Source organism: Anneissia japonica, unplaced genomic scaffold (assembly GCF_011630105.1).
Source record: "Anneissia japonica isolate Jap-2015-1 unplaced genomic scaffold, ASM1163010v1 scaffold3940_len624931_cov186, whole genome shotgun sequence".
Taxonomy (NCBI): domain Eukaryota; kingdom Metazoa; phylum Echinodermata; class Crinoidea; order Comatulida; family Comatulidae; genus Anneissia; species Anneissia japonica.
In genome coordinates this window covers 36,635-57,798 of record NW_022713530.1, presented here as the reverse complement: position 1 = coordinate 57,798, position 21,164 = coordinate 36,635, and the positions used below count along the sequence as shown (strand labels likewise).

Below are 21,164 nucleotides of genomic sequence, written 5' to 3'. Positions count from 1 at the left end.
TAACAATGATATGAAATACTGTATAAGAAATCAGGATGCTATGAGAGTTGGTGTATTATTTATTGTTGTTTTTATTAATATCATTATTATTATTATTATTATTATTATTAACATATTATATAATTATTGTCTCTATTTGTCGATATCTTTTAGGAATTTCCAGTCATGGTTATCCGAGACCTTACGATGATATAATGCTTTCGCTTTTGTTTGTTCAACTAAAAGATATACGTCAGCTGTCAGAGTCAGTGAAGCCTCATATCCACTTTATAACCGCCACCATAACATGTAAATTCACCTCAACTTTGACCACGCCGACGGGAAGGCAGACTCGGTTGCCGGGGCGACCAGCATTGCTGAGATTCGTCGCGTGTCCCGTAGATGATCTGCGGGCGAAAAGTTATTCGAATCACGCTGAGATGAGAAATTGGCTGAGTGAAGTACATCAGTGCTCGTCAGTGTCTTGTAGTCACTCTATCAATGATTACCTTATTTTCAATCAGAAAAAAATGAGATTGTAACGACACTCTATACCGCGCTTATTGAATCTGGGACGACGATTACTGCGAGAAAGTTACTGCGCTTATTGGACCTACGCTGGGACGACTAACGCTCACAAAAACAACAAAAAGCGTAGGCCTACTATTGGCAAATTTTAATTTGTAACGGAATGGTAGGCTTACTATCCACTTAGACAATCTGCACAGACACGGCCTTGAATATTATACAGTCTCTGATACGCTTTAATATATAAAATTCAATCCAACACTTGAATTAATTACTTTTAATAATTTAGGTGATTTGTTTAGCTTTTAATTGAAAATTTATAATGAGAAAAAAAAAAACTCTCGTCGTCAATTAATGGATTACAGGTCTATTTTATAATGCAGTCCATAAAATGGTTGTTAAATAATTTTGAAATTGTTAAATCAATCTCTTAATCAACAAAAATGTATTCGTTTCGATCACTTTAAAATACGTTTTCCAATGCTGCAGTGAATTTGTACAGTATATGATTAACATCTGTCTTAAAAGGCATTGGCCTACAGTCGGTTATAAAACCATTAAATCATTTTCTTTTCAAAAGAAGACATTTATGGCTTTAAAATAATATCAGAAATTTTAATACGAAAATAAAAGAAAAAAGATTTAAAACAATGAAGCTTCCAAAGCAAAGCGATTCCTTGAAAGAAAATATGTTTGTACTTTATTTCCACTACAATCTACAGTCAATTATTATATTATAACAATATATACAATATATATAAATATATGTGTAGGCCTACATATATTCCTATATACCGTATAACTCCTATCCTATCTTTCATTTTCAATAGTGGAATTATTAAGCTCATTAATGTATTTTTATTTAAAACTGAATTATATACCTAAATCCTATTAAAGTTTAAGTTACAATACTAAAATGTATTATTGTCATAAAAAGTGACTAAATTATTAATTATATTTGGATTTAAATTTACATTTTGTGACAGCCTTAGTTTATAACTTGTCCTAAGGACGGGAAAGTGGTCTTTTGGAGAAGAGGAATCACTAAAACGCTACCGCAAACAATTTGTTTAAACTGTAAAGTAGACGTACAATAGGCGTATTACTATGTTGAATGTGTTCAGAGAAAAATAAATATAATGAATGGAGACAAATACCAATAGGTTATACTGTTGTACTGTAAACAGTAACTAAAGTGTGTAATGCAAATGACGCTAGTGAGTGTATTAAAATAGTTCAGTTTTAAATAGTGGAACTAAAGCTCATTAATATATTATTTAAACTATTTAAAACTGAATTATATACCTAAATAATAATCCTATTAAAGTTTAAGTTACAATACTAAAATGTATTATTGTCATAAAAAGTGACAAAATTATTAATTATATTTGGATTTAAATTTACATTTTGTGACAGCCTTAGTTTATAACTTGTCCTAAGGACGGGAAAGTGGTCTTCTGGAGAAGAGGAATCACAAAACACTACTGCAAACAATTTGTTTAAACTGTAAAGTAGACGTACAATAGGCGTATTACTATGTTGAATGTGTTCAGAGAAAAATAAATATAATGAATGGAGACAAATACCAATAGGTTATACTGTTGTACTGTAAACAGTAACTAAAGTCTGTAGTGCATATAACGCTGGTGAGTGTATTAAAATAGACATATAATGTGTTAAAACCAGGGGGTAACAATAGGCCTACCAGGGTTAAGGGATTGGACCACGTGAGTCTGAGGTCCAAAGGATGCCTAAAATACCTCCGCCGGTGTGAGAATCTGGAGCATAGCCCCCTGAAGCATTTGGTTGCGTTTAAATGTGGTTTAGTTTAAAAGGGGTTTACTAAAAATGTGGGTTGTTCGGTCCAGCAATCCAAAAGCCCTGCTTATCGGTTTGTATAAAAAATAGGGTTTGCAGAACCCAATGGCCTTCGCGCCACATGGTGAGTAAGATAGGTGAGTTGACATAAAAACTGCAGTAGGCCTATATAGATAATTATATAGGCCTAACTGAAAAGATAGACAGTATAAGTATATCCAGGTAACTATATTTATTCAGGCCCTTCTTGATATTCCCTACCAATTACACGTCACAGGGTTAAGCAATCGATTTCTCCGAATCATATGATCAGACACCTAAATCCAAAAAGTTGTAATAACAAGATAATCAAAAAGAAATACGTAGAATAAATGTGACCTTGACCGTCAATTTTAAGATACATCGCATCAGCATTTCTGCCGTCATACATAATTTTGATCCCATAATCATTCTCAGGGTCAGATCCAGGAATGAGAAATAGCGCGGGCGGGTTAGGCCAGAGAGAAAATTTATAATGGGTCCAAACAATACCACAGCCCCATCATGGTGTGGACTGGACGAAAGAGGCATGCAATTTTATGTTTCTGACACCTTCTCTAGATGGCCGAAAATTACTCTATCAAATATTTTCTTTTTTTTCCCCATTAAAATAAATGCAACAATTTCGGGAGGGGGAGGAGGAGGCCTACTCCCACTTGAATTTTCCCTTTATTATTGTCTGTTTTTAAAGTAACGCCCTTGAGCTTCCATTACGTAACTGGCTTAGTTGTAGTAAGGGGCACATGTCTTTAGTTATAGACACATCTAACGCACGAGTAAGAATTTACTATTTAAAAAAAAACAAATGTAATTAAAATATTCGTGAAAAAAAAAGGAGAATCACGTATCACGTGATAAGGCTTTTTTGGTTAAAAGACAGGAACTCGTATTGCAGGTGCTACGCGATCGAATACGCTGACGTCATAGTTGGTGGGCATATGTTTACTACATGCAATATTTGTTTCAGGATATAAATATATATCTCAGATTATTAGCCACTGAATTATCCATAGAGAAAGACAAGCTTATTGGCTAATTTAACTGCTTTGTGTATCATTTAATTCAAATAAACACTTTATGTTAGCAACCCCAGCGCTCCTCAGATGTGAATTCAATCCGACGTGTATAATGTGTAAGATTTAATTATCGTGAAAATGTATTATAATATGGCCATGTAGGTCTATAGGCCTATGCTATAAATCTTTTATTGTATAATCAAATCGGCCAGTGTATGATATATTATTAAAAAGTATATTTTGTATGAATGATTATAAAGAATTTAATGATGTTTGGTTTGCAGTCGGTCAGGGGTATCTGGCGTCGGTATAGCCCATCGCACATCGTTGCAACATGGGCACTTGATAAACACGGGAACGAAAATGTGTACCTCTTCATTCAGAACATAGACAGTCAAATCAAACTTCTATTAAAACACGAGCTCGTCTGATAGTAAACAAACAAAGCGATGATTCGACAGTTCCTTCGGACGTTGTATGGTCCGCCGTCAAGGAGCAATTGTTTTTTCTGCCTCTTCTGCATTCTTAGCTCAACCGCTTGCTTAGGCATAGTAACCAAGACGAATTCCTCTCTTATACACGAACACTTCCATGGTTCCAGAGTAAAGGAAATAATAAAAGAAAAATGACGTAGGCATGCGGACTGAGATAATCTGAAGACTAGGAGAACATTGAGAACGGTAATTAAAAGGATGTCATCTGCATATAGAAGGGTTTGTATCTCGTATATTGAGAGTTTACTTCGATTTAAGAGGTTAAGAACGATATCCAGTGATGAAAGCAATCTATCAAAAGCTAAATCCCTACTCGCTTCAAATACCAATTGCAAATAAGCACCGCTGAGCCCCCCAAAGCTGCTTCTCAATGAAGATATGAAATTATATTTAAAACGATAGAAATTACGACAAAGTAATAATGTCGGAAGCTGGTTTGCGGCTTCGGGTATATAAGCCTACCTGAGATTAAACTATAACGTATGTTTAATGTTTACGTATGGCTGTAAAAAGATCGTAAGGTTGATGGCAAGTTCGGCGGATGCTATATTATCCTATATTATTATTATCAATAATAGTTAAACAGTATAGTTTAACTGATTTGTATGGTAGCTGACAAATTTACAAGGAAGATTTAACACTCATATATAATTGTTCTCACACTCACATAATTATTTCATTAATTGTGAATAGTATATGTTCTTAATAACACAATATTTTGCGGGGGGATTTCTTTTTTGACAGAGACGTTGGTCCTTTTACTTTTATAAAATATGGTTAACACTTGAGGGTTACACATATGTTAGCTACAAGTAATAAAAAAGTGGTTAAGTTATATACAGATCTTTCTCTCTAATTAAAGAAATCTCCAATCGAAGACCACTTTCCTGTGGTCCTAAATTAACAAATGGAAACCCAGGTCTCAAAAGTGGTCTTATTTGGAGAAAGACCTGTTGCTGTTACTTGTTTGTTAATTGTTTTGTTAGCCGTCATCTGTCTTGAGGACATCAAGCCGTCATTGACTAATATCAGTTGACATATTCACTGCTTTTTTACAGAGAGACCAGCAAATTCTGTGCTCTAATGCTCGGTATATATATTATTTAAATAATATTAAAAACTTTTGTTCAATTAACCTGTCACTCAAGGCGGGACCCTTGCAGGTACTGTCCTCCTGGATCAGAAGGATCCTAGAGCTCATCATGGGCTGAGGGTCGCTCACCTCCATAATCGGGTTATGTTGTACGGTACCTAATGTACAGCATATCCGATGGGGTTCTATTCAATCAATTGGTACCAATAATCATACACATTAAAGATGTATTGCCCTTTGCTAATGTCAAAAAATCATAAAAAAATAATTTTGAAAAAAACTTGCTCATATTGCAATAGCATACAAATTATTAACTTTAATAGCATAAAAATTATTGAATTTAAAAAATGTGTACCCTGATTTTTAAAAATTATAATAAAAATAATAAAACACTTCCATTGACTAGAAGTGTTTCTATCATTTTTCGTTGTAAACTGATGGGTAGACATTTTTTAAATACACTAATTTCTATGTTCAAGTTCATAACTTTTATGTTACTTCAAAGTTCAATTTCAAAAAAATATTTTTTATGGTTTTTTTTTTTTGGTAGCAAGGGACAATAGGGTACATCTTTAACTGTTAACTTCTTTATAACCTCGGCTAGGAAATGTGATAATTAATTTATTATTACCCTTAATCGATTAGAATAATTTATAATCGATAAGAATAATTAAAGTTGACCACGTAATGGAAATTACAGCATTAATATGGGATTATTCACTCCTCTTTTCCGTAATTATCAGTATATTTATATTTGAATAAGGCGAATTCAAATCGCGAATTTGAGCTAGAGATCTGTATAACAATGGAGGTATAACCATGGTATAACACGTCGCTTACAGTCGGCTATGCAAACTTTTGTACATTTGCATGTTCATTGAAGACTGAAAATAATAGCAAACGACAGAAAGCAAACACCTTTGTAAATTATATTGCGACAATTCTCAGTTGAACAGAAAACACATGTGCTTCAGTAAATTATGATTAATGATGTATATTGATGACATTTTTCTTTTGAACAGTTAAGTCGGCAACTTGTTATGCTCAAACACATTAAAATTCCGATAGCCATTTCGGTTCGGGTAAAATTGTGAAACCTACTTTCACTCTAAAAATAGTAGACAATTCGGATTTATTTTCACGCTCACACGATGTACTTTATTGTTGCAAGCTTCTTAAAAAATGATAAATAGTAACATAATTATGAGAACATGGAATAAAAAGAAACATTAAAGTAGCTTCTACGTTTCACGTCACACGCGCGCGTTTACATGTAAATTGAATGAGCCTACGCATTGCAACCAATCACAAAATTGAACATTCAGTATGTTTATGAGATTACAGAGTAATTATGGGCTTAGCACACCGATGACGTGAAACAAATGGGGAATACCACTTTAATGTGAAATGCACGCGTTGAGTCAACACATTCACAGCAAATAGAACACAACATTAACATAATAATATCAGATATACACGGCAGTTCACTTAGGATAGATACATTATTCTATTAATTCTCCCAAACACTTTAAAGTACGGTAGCAAAGTACGAGAATGTTTCAAGAATAAACGTTACTACGAGGAGTTCTGAACAACATCCAACCCGGCTATTCATACATTATTTTATCGACACTTAATACAATATTGTGGCAGATAGGGACGACACTGTACTTGATCCGTCTATAAAATTCCGGGACCGACACGTCACACAGTTTCACAGACTGAAAACGTATTTTTTCAGTGCGACTAAAATCAATAACATACGTTTGCTGTCCAGTGATAGATCGATTAGTAGCCTGGGGCTCAAAAACAGCCTGGGGCTTAGAAACAACTTGAGGCATTCAACGACTCATTCCTGAACCAAAGCCATAATGATTGACATATATACTGACATCACTTGAGCCGTTTATCGATTTCAAGTGTTTGAAATACAATTACTGATCTTTCCTCATTTTTTGTATGTTTAAGTATAGTAAAATATACGTAAGTGAAATACGAAACGGACGCTCCTTCAAAGCAAAGTGTCGAGTTGACATCCTAATATAAAGAAAGTTTACAGTAGCGTTTATCTTCTATATCCACACTTGCTATATGTTCATACCATAAGATTGTGGAGATTAATCAGTATTAAGACATTGTTATACGCCTATGGCATAGTTTACCAATAACACCTGGCAATGTGCCAAATCATCTCAACATTATAATTGATATGTTTATGTTAAAAAATTTGATTTGAAACCCGTACCATCATACCTAGTTTACTAATAGACAATGTTTGGTGGCGTCGTTTATACAAATATTTACCGGTATACCAAAAACATGTTTACTAATAATACACCCTTTTATAAATTGATGACAGAATTATGAATTTGTTTTCATAACGGCGCATTTAAGATAAGTAAATAATGTTGGTTTCTTTGGTGTTTAGAAAAGTATTATAGGCTTAATACGTATATACGCCTATAGGCCGTTAATATATATATATATATATATATATATATATATACACACATATATATATATATGTATATATATATATATCCCTATACCTATGCTGTCTCTTATACACATCTAGATGTGTATAAGAGACAGCCGTAAAGATGAGGGATATATTGTTCGAGGCGTATGCAAATATGCAAAACCACAGCAAGACCCGAGTTATCGCTCTCTCAGATCCTAATTACTGTATTAATTACCAGCGCCGAATTGCAATTGACAGTTTTACTGTAAATATTGTCTTTACAATTATTTTTTTTAATGATAAAAGCATTTTCCAAACATTTCAGCTTATCATCCTGAAATTAACATCGCTGTAATTTCGACAGTAGGTCTCCTAGGACTAGGTATAATTTTCGGAGCCGGATCCCATGAATAGCTAAGCACGATGTTCAAATGATGCGCTAATGTACAAATGACAATATGGAGGAACTGTCCTGTCAGATAGGTCCAATTTGAACAAAGTAAATCCTCAGCACTTCTGCGATTATACTTCTGTGTTCGTAGTTTGTCATCACGAATAGATAGGGTGGAATCTGTTTGGATAGCTTGTAATTGATTTAGTAGCTACAGGTTTCAAAATTCTTGGGAAAGGCGGGTGAAAAAAGTCTGAGTGTTCATTTAGCGGGAGGGAAAGAGCGACAGGCGGCCAATGCCGCGATACTGGCGAATTGAGTCCATTTGCTTGGTGCGGCATCTGGTGCCCGTGGAAAACACCGGATGGCCTAGCAAACCAGTTCGAATCATCAGAAAATGAAGAACATTTGCAATTCGGCAAGTGACATGTCCCTATATCAACTCCCCGGGCATTCAATGCTAAACGGTCTCCAAAATGTGTTGATGATAAGGGGTTAAAAGGCATACCGTATGGGACGCCCAGAACGGGTGGTGGGGGAGGTGGTGCAGGCAGAGGAAAACAAGGAATTGACACGGGTGGGTAAATTAAACCCTTTTCTTGAAAAGCATCTTTCATGAGAAGGCTTGTAAAATGGTTTTTCTTTACAGTAGACAAATCTGATAAAAGCTCGATTGATGTAGATTTAGTTTTATGGTTTTCGCTATGAGACGGTTCTTTCCAGAACGAAGCCGGTAACTGTCTTTTCCTCATCGGAATCGAGTTTTCACAATGCTTTTCTTCGTCATTTCCTAGAATGTCTTTACTGTTAAATTCAGTATGTGTAGAGATGCTTAAATCACGCGCCGACTGACTTACGCAAGAGTAAGGCCGCTTCCGAGGCTTGGTGTGCATACTAGCTTCCGACAAACTTGCGAGGCTGTCAAGGTGAGTCCTAGAGGTTCGCTTTGGGAATACAGCTAAGTCTGAAGCGACGTCCCCTGCACTCGGTGATTCCATACCATGGCGGTATCCAACAGGGACATCATGTGAAAGGGGTAGAGCCATTTGGTGTTCGTGGCTCGGAGCAAAACGTTTCAATTGCTTCTGTAAATATTTCCTATGGTCAACCAACTTCTTACAGGGTGCGGACTTGTCCAACGCTGCCTTGATATCGCAAGAAGCTGAATTGACAAAGTTCAGGAGAGTTTTCACGTCACCTTCTGACTGCATCTGGGTATTGTTAACCCTAGCCCTAGTCTCATCATCGGAATCTGGACGATGAATAATCTCAGCGCTTATGTCACTCCGTAGTGGTTTTCCTTGTGTCATATTTGGTCAGTTCCCGCTGCGAAGGAGGGCCTAGAAAATGAAGTACGTCCAAGCAGCTAGCCTGTTAGAAGATAATACAACAGTTGTTGAGAAACGATAATGAATGGTGATTGGTGGGAAAAGTAATTGGAGAAAGCTAGCACGAGCCAAAGCGAGCAAAACGCGTTCAACGCAGCATGCCAAATAAAGAGCGGCTGATGTATAATAAGATCGTACTTGTGGCGTATGGGGGATGACAGTCCACAAACAAGAACGTGAATTTTGGAATTCAATTACACTAAAGGCTCATCACACACCTTGTGCATATGGCATAAGGGGTATCTCGGTAACTTTAAATGTTAGCAAATTTAAATATAAATGGAAAATGCCTTGATGAAATACTAATATATGTCTAATAATAATAATAATAATAATAATAATAATAATAATAATAATAACAAGATTAATAATAATAATAAAATAAATAAATAAAAAATAATAATATAATAATAATAATACAATAATAATAATAATATTAATACAATAATAATAATAATAATAATAACAATAATAATAATAATAATAATAACAATATTATTATTATTATACTAATTTGATAATAACATAGGGCCTAACTGCTGTGGAGTAACCCCACTGTCTATATAAAGACGCCGGATAACGTTTTATCTTTACTTAATGCATTTAATATTAGGGATACAGTACGGTACCGTCTCAAAGAGGCGGCAATCGTAAGTATCAATAGGCCTATCTATCTATCTATCCACCAACTTAATCCAAAACTATTATCGGTATTTAATATAACAAAACCATATATTTTCATTGAAACAATCATAAAAATGTGAGAATCATTAACCAGTTTCCCTACCTTTTGACCAAATTGCTTTCCAAAATGCATTTACAGTATACCTCCATGCTCAAAAAGTGTGATAGTCCTTTGATTTGGTATTCGACTTCGATCCTTCGCGAAAAATCAAGTACTTTCCACAGAAAATGAATAAAATAAATTGTCAGAAATGGTAGGCCTAGGTCTATTCACAAATTGTGTCTAATTCGCTGCGGTAAATTTAATCGCCGGAGGCACTAATTCCGTCAGCTTGTTTGTAGCTGAGTTTGTGATCAGGTCGCTCAAACCGGTGGTTTTATTGACGGCACAACTTAATCCCCTCTTAAGACGCAACATTAGGCCTATCATAGAAAAGGAACTTATTTTCTTTATTCTATTATTATCCTTCTCTTCTACGATGTTTTGTCTGTGACTAGTAACACTTCGACGAAACCAATACTTCGATCGATTTCTTTTTTTCTCTCTTGTTGAATCACATGTCCTGACGGTATTTAAGTCTTATTTAGGCCATCCTTACTCTATCTCATCATCAACCATGGTGATGAACCGTAAGGCTCAAACATCCGAAGCGCATTCTTACTGCGTAACGGTACGCCATCGGATCACTGATAGCAAGTAGAACGATTGTTTCCAAACTTGTCGTCATCTCCCGTTCACAAAAGAACAATAACAAGACACACTATATAATAATAACCAGTGTTATACTGTGTTTACACTGTGTCAGTATCCAATAAGGACGGGCGTGTGTTTATGTTATTGTGATAAATTTTATTTAGAATACCTTTTTTTGTTGACTCGTTTAGTTTTCGTAGCGCAGACCCCCGCCGGGAGATTATGTACACATACTGGTGTCGCTCTCGATGTTGACTCCCAGCTTACATTACAAGAAAAAGATACTTGAAAACGAAATACTATCGCCTTGGATACTAAGTCTATTCTAATATTATTATGCTGACTATGTGAACTAAATGTGTTATCTCGTGACATGAGAACAAGACTAACTAAAAATAGGATAATTAAAAAACAATTAAAGTGGGGGTGGGCATGCTAACCTATACCTATGTTGGCAGATCAGACAAACTAGGCTTAGCCCAACTAGTCTTTCAATAAAATAAATTATACACACTGTTTTTGGTTCGACGTCGTAATAATTTATGTACGAAAGTGAGTTCTTTCAAGAGATGGGGGGGGGGGAACCTTGAATTTTAAAGAACTTAAAGATTAAAAGACTCCTCAAAAGTCGGGAAAGCAAGTTTCTGGCCATCTAGGAATCAAAATTTTCCCGGAAGACCCCCCGGACCCCCTTTCATTTTGGGGTTTTTGGAAACATTTTGAACCCCCTCTCTCAAATCCTGGATCCGCTCCTGATTAATTTCAAAATTAGGGGACATGCACATCTTTGAGACATTAGGCCTAAATACATTTTTTAAATATATTAAATACATGTTAAACGGCTATTTAAAATAATTTACATTAGCAAAAATACAACAGCATATCATCATTTATATCAATTTAATTGTAATTATATAAATTAAAATATTATGAAATTGTAATATAATGAGTATTCATGTACACAGCACAACTTTTGGCAATGTGCGAATCTAATGTAGAATTTCCGAAGGAATTTATGCATGCTAAAAATTGTTTTTACTATAAATCAGCTCTTTAAGTCGATTCATTCATAACACGCATCATCACATTTACAGAATAGATAAAATGAGTGATTCAGAAAAACCAGAGATATGCTGTTGCTGTTTTATAATCTTGTTTTGCCTAGGATATTATTTTTTATCTAATGGCAGCGAGAAAAACTATACAAGACGTGAATACAAGTATGATACCCCATGTATCAGACGCGATTGTGAGTTATCCGACTGGAGTCAATGGTCAACGTGTCTCAATCCATGCGAAGGTAACACGTATAGATCGCGCTACGTTATCAGGGAGGCGAAATGTGGTGGGACATGCCGGGAACTTACACAACACAAATCGTGTGATCATTTTTGCAATTACGAAACAATGTACAATTCAAAATGCAGTTGTCCACCAGGATTCAGTGGCAGATGTTGTACATGTAACATACAAAACTGTATTACAGAATGGAGTGATTGGTCAACCTGTTCAAAAACATGTGGATCTGGTGGAACCAAAACAAGATCACGTAAAATTAAAGAACGCCCACAATGTGGTGGTCCCTATCAGTGTCCACCTTCTCATCTTCAGCTCTCTGAAGAAATCCCATGCAATCGGTTTTGCATAAATGGTGAGATTCTCAATTCACAGGGTAGACGTTCTTGTAAGTGTCAAAGTGGGTTTACTGGTGAGTGCTGCGAATGTAAGGTACAGGACTGTACAATGACAAAATGGAGCGACTGGTCAAATTGCTCAAAATCATGTGGCCCCTTTGGAACCAAAACACGGTCACGTAATATTAAAAAAGGACCACAGTGTGGTGGTTCCCACTGTCCATCTTCAAGTGAAGAAATCCCATGCAATCGGTTTTGTCAAAATGGTGGAAGCCTTAATTCTGAGGATAAACCTACTTCTTGTAATTGCCAAAGTGGGTTTACTGGTGAGTGCTGCGAATGTAAGGTACAGAACTGTACAATGACAGAATGGAGTGATTGGTCAGTTTGTAGGCCCGTAAGTGGTGCCCGCGGAAAACAGTCGAGAACACGTACAATTGATACACCACGTCAATGCAACGGGACTGCGTGCTCTACTCAACGACGAGAGGAACGCAAGTGCCAACTTTGCAAAAATAATGGAACTTTGCAACCGTCACAGAATTGGTGTAGATGTCCGTATGGGTTCAGTGGTCAGTTATGTGAATGTAAAGACATAGACTGCGTACTTAGCCAATGGAGCAGCTGGTCTCCCTGTGAAAACGCAGTGCAGACCAGGTCACGACATGTCATAACAAATACTAGTTGTGCTGGGAAGAATTGTGGAAAGCTGAATGATGAACGCACTTGTGAAAGCAACACGGATAATGACAACCAATCCAGCCACTTTAAGTATTTTGTCATAGTTATTGTGATCATAGTGTGCTTAGTTGTTTATAGAAGATACATTTGTAATGAAGAAGTAATTGAAGGCAATATAATGAAAATAAAAACTTGTTAATATGAATTCGTAAAATGTTAATTTCTAGTAGTAATATGGCGTATGCGGGTAATTTTGCTGTAAATCATAAATTTTAGTACTGTGGAATCTTTCATTAATTGTAACATGTGAACAAGATTTACACAAAAAAAAGAAAAGATACATCTGTAATAAAGAAATAATCGAAGGCAATAGAATGAAAACAAAAACTTATTAATATGAATTTGTAATGTTAATTTCTAGTAGTAATATGGCGTATGCGGGTAATTTTGCTGTAAATCATAAATTTTAGTACTGTGGAATCTTTCATTAACTGTAACGTGTGAACAAGATTTACAAAAAAAAAACAAAAAAAAACCAGTAGTCCTATCGTAGTAGCATTCTGTGACAGGCATATTAGTTACTTTGCTCAGGTAATCATAAAGTTGGTTTAGTGGATTCGTTGTATCCAGTATTTTATTCTTTGTTGCATCACGTGAACAATGATTTACAAAAATGAATCGGAACATGCAGTAGGCCTACGGTACGCACATAATAAAAAAATTAAAATTCTTTGCAACAAAAAAAATCTTTGCACAGCCCACTGAGGTTTTGTAGTTTTGTTGCGTGGGGAGGGGGTGCCATTACCTCCCCCACCCACTTTTGTGACTGTTCCCAGCACCAGTGGCAAACAGTCATGTTACGAACGCTGCAATGTTATTAAGATTAAGATTAATTAGGCCATTTAAAAAAAATAAAGTTCTCTGACGGTTTAAAAACTACAGAATTTACAGTAGTTAATGTGTTAATCTTTCGCTTGACATTAGGAATTAGTCATTTATGAAACAAGATGATAGGCTATTTCAAGTGTTACAATGAACAGTGGAGGATTCAAGGGGAGCCCAGTCAGTACAGCAGTGGGGTATCTAGGGGTGGGCGCAGGCCCCTCGTCAAAAATCACGGTCAAGTACAGTAGTTAAAAATCACCTAAAATCACCATATTTTGCGAATTAGCGCCCTCAACTGATTATCGAGCCCCCCCCAACCCCCCATCCATTCCATTTGCGCAAGACTCTCCCGGGGTCCCCTCTGTTTTGAGTTCCTGGACCCGCCACATTTGGAGTATCATTTCTGGGCTACTATAGAAGGATAATGTTTATCCATCGTGGGAAAAGTGAAGGTGTCGTCGGGGAATACCTATATCAAGGATACCCCCATGATAAATAATTAATTCATTGAGATGTGAAAGCAATCTCGCCTTTGACTTTCAGGGGGGGGGGGGCTAAATTATTCATCAAAAAAAAAAAATGTAGAGATAAAGAAAATTATGTTCAAATTTGAATTCTGAGAGTGCAATTTCCGGCCATCTAGAGGTGCCATAATCACAAATTTTCTTACCTCAGCCCCAACCATGGTCCAAGGGGTGGGGCTTTGGGGGAAAGGTCCGTTATGTTAATGTTGTTCACAGTTGATTTCAGATCCGTTACAGTGATTAGTTCAAATTCAGGTGGGATTTGCTTTCTTTCTGTTTACGTTAGGCCATGATTGCTTCATTGTATATCACGAAGTACCTTCACAACATGTTGATATTGAGTTTTAAAACACATTTTAAATTATTTTGTATACGGTTTAAAACATTTTAAATGTTCTAAACTTTAAAACTTTTTACCTTTCTATCTTATTTTTCATGTTAAATCTCACATTTAATCATTTTTACACAATTCTTTATAATGATATTCATAAATCTCAGCAATTTGACTTACAATATAAGAGGTGCGCGGGCCAGAGACAGCATCAATTCCCCCCGGAGATGGTATCATGAGGGATATCCTTGATATGGGTATTCCCCAACGAAACCTTTACTTTTCCCCCGATGTCCATGGGGCCAAGTCCCTAAAGCAACGACAATTTAAGAATTTGAAGGATTATTATTCAGTACATAAAAAAATTAATCTCTGACGATTTATTTGTTTTTGAGCAAGGACTTTTAAATCTACTCTCTAAAGTTAAACATTCTTGCGGCTCCTCCCCCTCCACTACGTGGGACATGGTCTTTTAACTCTACTCTGCCATAAAAACATAGAATCATTGGGGAACCTTCCCGATTGCGTCGGGGACTGTTACACGGGATAACGATTGTACTGAAAACACTAGCAACAGTGTAGCGATTTCAAGGAAACGAGACTTTACTCTCAGTTAAAAACGTACAACAATAAAAGAAAACACAATCTTGGCTAAGGAATTCTAAAATGATCGTTTAATTGTCTTCATGAGAGTTGTTTTTAATCTTTATAAATCTCCATTACAACTAATCAACATTAATTTGTCTACCGTTTTAATAAATGTATTAATATTTTTAGTCTAAAAGACTATGGCAAATTTGGCTTCTTAGTATACTCGCCGAACCCTTAACTACGTTATCAGAACGATTCGATTACGTCCGTCAGTGCGTTACTGTCCGACACAGCAAGCATCGTACAAAAACGCTGACACAATTAAGGGCTTGGTGGCCTATACGATATAAAACATTTGGCAACAGCATTAAATGCCTGTTTCAGTCTTTAAACACAAATTATATCGCCGATAACACGGTATGAAACGCGTGATGTCGGAAGACGGACAATGTGACTGAATTACTAATTGTTATAGCACTTCCCTCACCTATTCCCAACCCATCCCATAATCCCAATATTATTTTCCGAAGTTTATCGTCCGCTTTAAAAGTTTGTTTGGTTTAATTCTTTCAATGTAATTTAATTACAAGTTATAATATATAAAAACATCATAAAAAGCAGACACTGAAATTGATATTTACATAAAAAAACATTAAATAATATACCAGTATTTGGTAATAAAGGATATGGCCCACCATAGAGATAATTATATCTCTATCACGCGTACGTGACCAACCTACGTACGCGCATGTATCAAAGCACCCCAATAATGCGGTCTACGTAGCGATTTCGAACATGCGCATATGTAATTCTTAAGTATAAAATTAAGATCTTATTTTTGGCACTTAAACTATCTTAGTTCTTAGTTTACTAAAGTATGAATATCGAAGATAATTCATATATAAAATAAATATGAAATCGATATGACATAATATCTAGAAAAAGTAAACACATTCTTACAGAGTGCATTTAAAGATTAAAAAATGTACAATATGGACAGGAAAGGAATACATTATTTAGGAAATCAGACACTTGTAAACGTGATATAAAATGTCACTTAATTACTAATTACAAACATTAATTAAGGAAATTACTTCAATCTCCTTTAAATCCACAATGAATACTCGCTTTGGCATTGTTGATAAGGGAAGGATTACATATGAATTTGTAGTTTGCAATAAAACATTGTTAAAAATTAAAAAAAAAAAGCATAACAAATGATGGTATAGGCCTATCAAAAAATCTTTGACAAAAAATTAAAATGTTTATAAGATATTGATATTTCGAGAAAAGATATTAAAATATATGCATCTTTAAGGTTTACTCCTCTATTTTAAGCTTGTATCTGTACAGTGTAAGATCATTCATAGTCACAGACACCAGAGTAACTTTTTGGTTTGGCAGCGTATATTTATTCGCTATATAACGTCTATTCAATGGAGCTTTCCGGAGATTCGAACTTCACAACTGACCAATCAGAACATCAGAAAGGTCCATTAAGCAAGACTTTCGTGATTATTAGTGAGGGCGCAGTCCAACCCTAATATTAAGGATACGCACGCTCGAATTATAGCCGGCAAAATATACACTTTGATTTGGTTTATGGATCGGCAGATACAGTATATATACAAGTGTTTTTTGAAGAGGCAAATGATTATGAAAATATTAATTTTCGATTTTCAAAATAAAGTTGTGCAATTTATCAATCTTGAAATCTATGAATGTCCATCATTACAGTATTTCAAAAAGTATTAATTATATTTACACAAATATCACCCATCAGATATTTCTGATTTATCATCATCTTTTATCATCATCACACACACAACAATGACATCATCACATTTACATCTCTTGCATCATCATCAAAAACATCATCACCAAAATACTGTATACTGGTAATGCATCAATTGCAATTTCTCTGCAATTATTGCATTGCCTCACAAACATTTTTGGCAACAATTAACATCTCTACCATCACCAACAACATATGATCACATATCTTCATTTTTTCATCGCAGCCAACACTTGCATCATCACAAACATTGATTTCGTCATCAAAATTTTGATTACATAACCACAGACATAAACTTATTTTTACTTGTTACTACGAGGGTTTACCAGAGACATCATTCTTGCCATAAACACTACCTCTCAGTTTGATCATCTCTTCTTTCAAAGCTGCTAACTCTATCCTCAACCTCATGTTCTCTTGTTCAAGTAAAGCTGCCCTAATTGCGATTTGGTCCTCTTTGGCTCTGCGCGCATCCCTGGAACGTTTGGCAGCTTCATTATTCTTCCGCCGCCTTTCCCAATACGTTTCATCCTTCATTTGGTCCGCTAGCGAACACTTCCTTTTCTTTCCTTTCTTTTTCTGTGTTTCCGGCAGCCCCTGTGGGTAGAATTCATTAATGTCTTCCTTATAGGAATCATTTCCATCGCTGGTCATCCCATCCTCACTCACACTGTTCTCTGTTTTATCTTTCTCTTTACCGCCGTCACAATTCTGCTGGCGAAGTTTGTCTGCTTCCGTTGCTAAGGTCATGAGATGCGTGCTCACAGAACTAACAGATGTTCCATTAGTCGGGCCTTGGGACACTGATGTATTATTTGTGTTGTTTATTCGGATTGGTATCGGAGAACCACATATTTTGCCTCCCACTGGGATCGCATATCCAGCGAGGGATGGCAGACCGGAGAGGAGATCACGTGCAGCATTGTATGCTTTGAAAGGGCGCATTGGCTTAACGTCTGCCGGTAATGATGTCTTATGCAGTAACGGTGAAACAAACTGAGAAGATTCAACTCCCTGATAGAGAATACCTCCAGAGAATGGAACTTTTATCCCACTGATATATGGACCAAACAAAGTCATTGATTTGTCGGGAATGTTTTTAAAAAAATCTTTCTCAGATTTGGAAGCAGTTTTCAAACCTTTTTGGGAGTAGTCCACTGGTCCATCGTTTTCATAATCACTCACTGCCTCGTCAATTTTCAAATCACCTGAATAAACATTTTCATCGTTTTCGGATGGATTATCCTGAATATCATTATCACTCCTATGATTTATATCAGAGTTTTCTTTTGTAATGTTTGTTGAGCCATTTATCGTGGACTCGGGCAGCTCAGAACACACCTGTTTCATATCACCAGTATCGTCTGTAACGGGAAGGATATTGTTGTCATTCGTTTCTTCTGTACCGGCCATTCTGTTTCTCTTCTCTCTATACTTGATTGCCTACCAAAATAACGGAGGGGTGACACAATGTTAACAATTAATGTGTACAACCTTGGTTTAAGGTTAAGACTGGATCTATTTATTCATCAGATAAAATTCTGAGGCCACAGAAGGACGCAACACAGCCGTATAGTCACGTCCTACGTATACACCTGCATTACCAACACCAATTTAGAAACGAAAAAATCACAGCCTAGCTTACAACATTTGAAGGACGCATTTACTGTACTCACGGCTAAAATACCCATCCTGAGGGAAATAAAATATATACAGCACCAAAATCACACGAAAGTAGTCACTGTTTAACTTCTTATAGCTTCTCAGTTGATTAGCGTAGGCCCAGTGTTGTTCTTCGCACGGTCTAATCGCTGCTGTGTTGCAGCAGCCAATGAGACCTTGCTGGCGCATGCCTTGTGTTGTTCACAGCGGTTACATAATATTACGCAAAACATCCAAGGTACTTTACATTGAAAGTCTCAGGATTCAAGGTAAAGTTTCCTCTATTAACTGACTAGCATAATATTGAGCAGAAGTTTTTTACAAACAAAAGTTTTTGGAAAATTAAACTAATATGCAAATATGCTAGAAATGAGACACACCCTTACGTAACTAATAATGATGGAACAGTACACAAAACACAGAATTAGACGACCTCAGACGATGAGGAAAAACCCAGTTGTTGTCTGTGATAGGATAATCTAATGAAATTCCACACGTAAATTGTTCGTAGATGTTTCAAAACGAAGGAATTAACCTACCTGTTGGGACGAAGATACAATGAAAAGAACAGAATGAAAAGAAATATTCTTCAGTTCTAAAACAATTCAAATGTGTGATTATTCTCAGTAGAGCTAGCAAAAACCATAGGCTATATCACAACGCCAGGGAAGGCTGACCTCAACCTGAACTTGTGAATCAACAATAACAGTTGATATCCATGTGGTGACGAAACCAGCCAATCAGAAGGTCCGGGGCTGCAACAAAAACGGTTTAGATGCATATAACGGGCTACTTGATTGGACATTCCTGAGCAATTGCGTAATGCCTCAAGCGAAACCGAAGAGAGGTGAGTTAAGGACACTGCTCCGAATATGATTAGGCTCTGAGTAATGCACTTACAATGCCGCGACTATCACGTAATTCTTTCACAAATTATGTTTGCTTAAATGACCAACCATAGAGTCTATAACAACAAAATAGTATTTTAGTTAAAACAAAATGGTTTTCGATCTCCTTTCGTTAAATGTATAGCTATATTAGCGCGTATAGCCTAGTGACACTTTCTTTATAAGAACCAGTAAATTTTGACTCTTTATCGCCCCACCCCCGCCACCTTTCGGCTGTATACAGTATGTGACTAGCTTAATTTTTTTTTCTAGTTTTATCAAAACCTTATTGCACACCTCAGCCTCAATTTGTTATTTTTAATTGTTCCTCGGTGTTTTATAAAACTTGTTCTTATAATTGAAAAAGTGTATTAATTAGGCGTTGAGTCCTGTCCGTGTTTTCAGTGGTTTTACTAATCTCATTGGCAACATCGTCATCATCACCACTACCATCATTATCATATAAGGCGAGACTTTTTTTTATACCTTGTTTAACGAACCCACCGCACGCCAATAATGAAGAATTCGAATACAAATAAAAACTAATTTTTGGCCAATTAGCGCACCCACTGCCACGAAAAATGGAAATTTCAGAAAAAAAAAGTAAAAGTTCTTCTTTATTAAAAAAAACAAAACAAGATAGGCCTCCCTAATTAGGCCTATATAAGTTTAAGGCATTTACCTACCGTATCTCATTACTACACTGTTTGCATTCACCAATAAAAAAAGTTCGTGAAAAAGGTATAAAAAAGTCTCGCCTACTAATCGATCAGCATCTTCACTATATCATCATCAACAACAGTGTTATACTTATTAATTATTATATGATATAGGTTTACGTTTCACTTGTATTTATTAATGTAGGCCGGGTACTCAAGAAATTGTGCTGGTCCAACTCGGCGGACTATCCACAATGCAAATACATCTGAAACAGAATTTGAGAAGACTGCACTAAGCGTTTGTTTGTTTGTTTGTTTGTTTGTTTTTTTTTTGTTTTTTTTTAACGACCAGAATGAGGTAATCGAGGTTGCGTATATATTTTTTTATTTGCACGTACGTCATTAAAGAATGCGCGTAAAGAGTTCAAATTTCCTTTATTGTATGACATGGGGTTCATGTAAAAAAAAATTACATTATCATTAAAACAGTGTCTTGAAAATAATGACAAAATTAATACATTATTTTTGATATTCAGCCTAGGTATAACGTTAAAAATGTTTTAAAATGTCATTTACATACATTTATAGTTTGCTATTTTTTTGGGACGGATTTCGTTCCCTGAACATCGTCCGTAGAGTTTGACGGTTCACCAATACTGCAGTAATAGGTCTAAGAATGACGTTGTCGTGCACGGTGACAACTTCTCAACTGAAGAGCAATGGACAAAATCCATTATCATTATATTGACGTGAAGGAATTTTTATGCTTTCTCCAAAATATCTATAAAAACACATAATCTGATTCAAACCCATACATTCTGCGCATATGCAGTAGACCTAACTGAACTGTGCGTTTTGACGACATCAACAATGTATTTTCTTAAGGAAAATCTTATTTTCACGCACTTGATTCAGTATCAAAGTTGTTTG

The 21,164-nt window shown here is 35.8% G+C and overlaps 3 protein-coding genes across 4 annotated transcripts; 1 reads left to right on the top strand and 2 right to left on the bottom strand.

Annotated features, from left to right (window-relative positions):
* Positions 1–7,565: 7,565 nt before the first annotated feature.
* On the bottom strand, positions 7,566–11,040 carry LOC117108467 (protein FAM181B-like). Its single transcript, XM_033250480.1, has 2 exons — positions 9,995–11,040; positions 7,566–9,190 (listed from the first exon to the last, which is right to left on the bottom strand). The coding sequence occupies exon 2, from the start codon at positions 9,127–9,129 to the stop codon at positions 7,978–7,980; it is 1,152 nt and encodes a 383-aa protein (XP_033106371.1). The 5' UTR covers positions 9,130–9,190; positions 9,995–11,040; the 3' UTR covers positions 7,566–7,977.
* Positions 11,041–11,658: 618 nt separating this feature from the next.
* LOC117108479 (spondin-1-like) lies at positions 11,659–13,425 on the top strand. Its single transcript, XM_033250493.1, has one exon. It carries the CDS (start codon positions 11,690–11,692, stop codon positions 13,097–13,099), a length of 1,410 nt encoding a protein of 469 aa, XP_033106384.1. The 5' UTR covers positions 11,659–11,689; the 3' UTR covers positions 13,100–13,425.
* A 1,867-nt stretch (positions 13,426–15,292) lies between these two features.
* On the bottom strand, positions 15,293–19,622 carry LOC117108471. 2 transcript variants are annotated; one of them, XM_033250486.1, is made up of 2 exons: positions 19,228–19,622; positions 15,293–18,469 (listed from the first exon to the last, which is right to left on the bottom strand). In XM_033250486.1, exon 2 carries the CDS (start codon positions 18,437–18,439, stop codon positions 17,339–17,341), a length of 1,101 nt encoding a protein of 366 aa, XP_033106377.1. In that variant the 5' UTR covers positions 18,440–18,469; positions 19,228–19,622; the 3' UTR covers positions 15,293–17,338. The 2 variants fall into 2 exon arrangements, with proteins under 2 accessions (XP_033106377.1, XP_033106376.1); XM_033250485.1 differs by lacking the exon at positions 19,228–19,622 and adding an exon at positions 18,703–19,115.
* Between the last annotated feature and the right edge of the window lie 1,542 nt (positions 19,623–21,164).

Excerpts from the sequence above, each read along its gene's own strand:
- LOC117108467 (XM_033250480.1), bottom strand. The coding sequence starts at position 9,129 with ATGACACAAGGAAAACCACTACGGAGTGACATAAGCGCTGAGATTATT.
- LOC117108479 (XM_033250493.1), top strand. The coding sequence starts at position 11,690 with ATGAGTGATTCAGAAAAACCAGAGATATGCTGTTGCTGTTTTATAATC.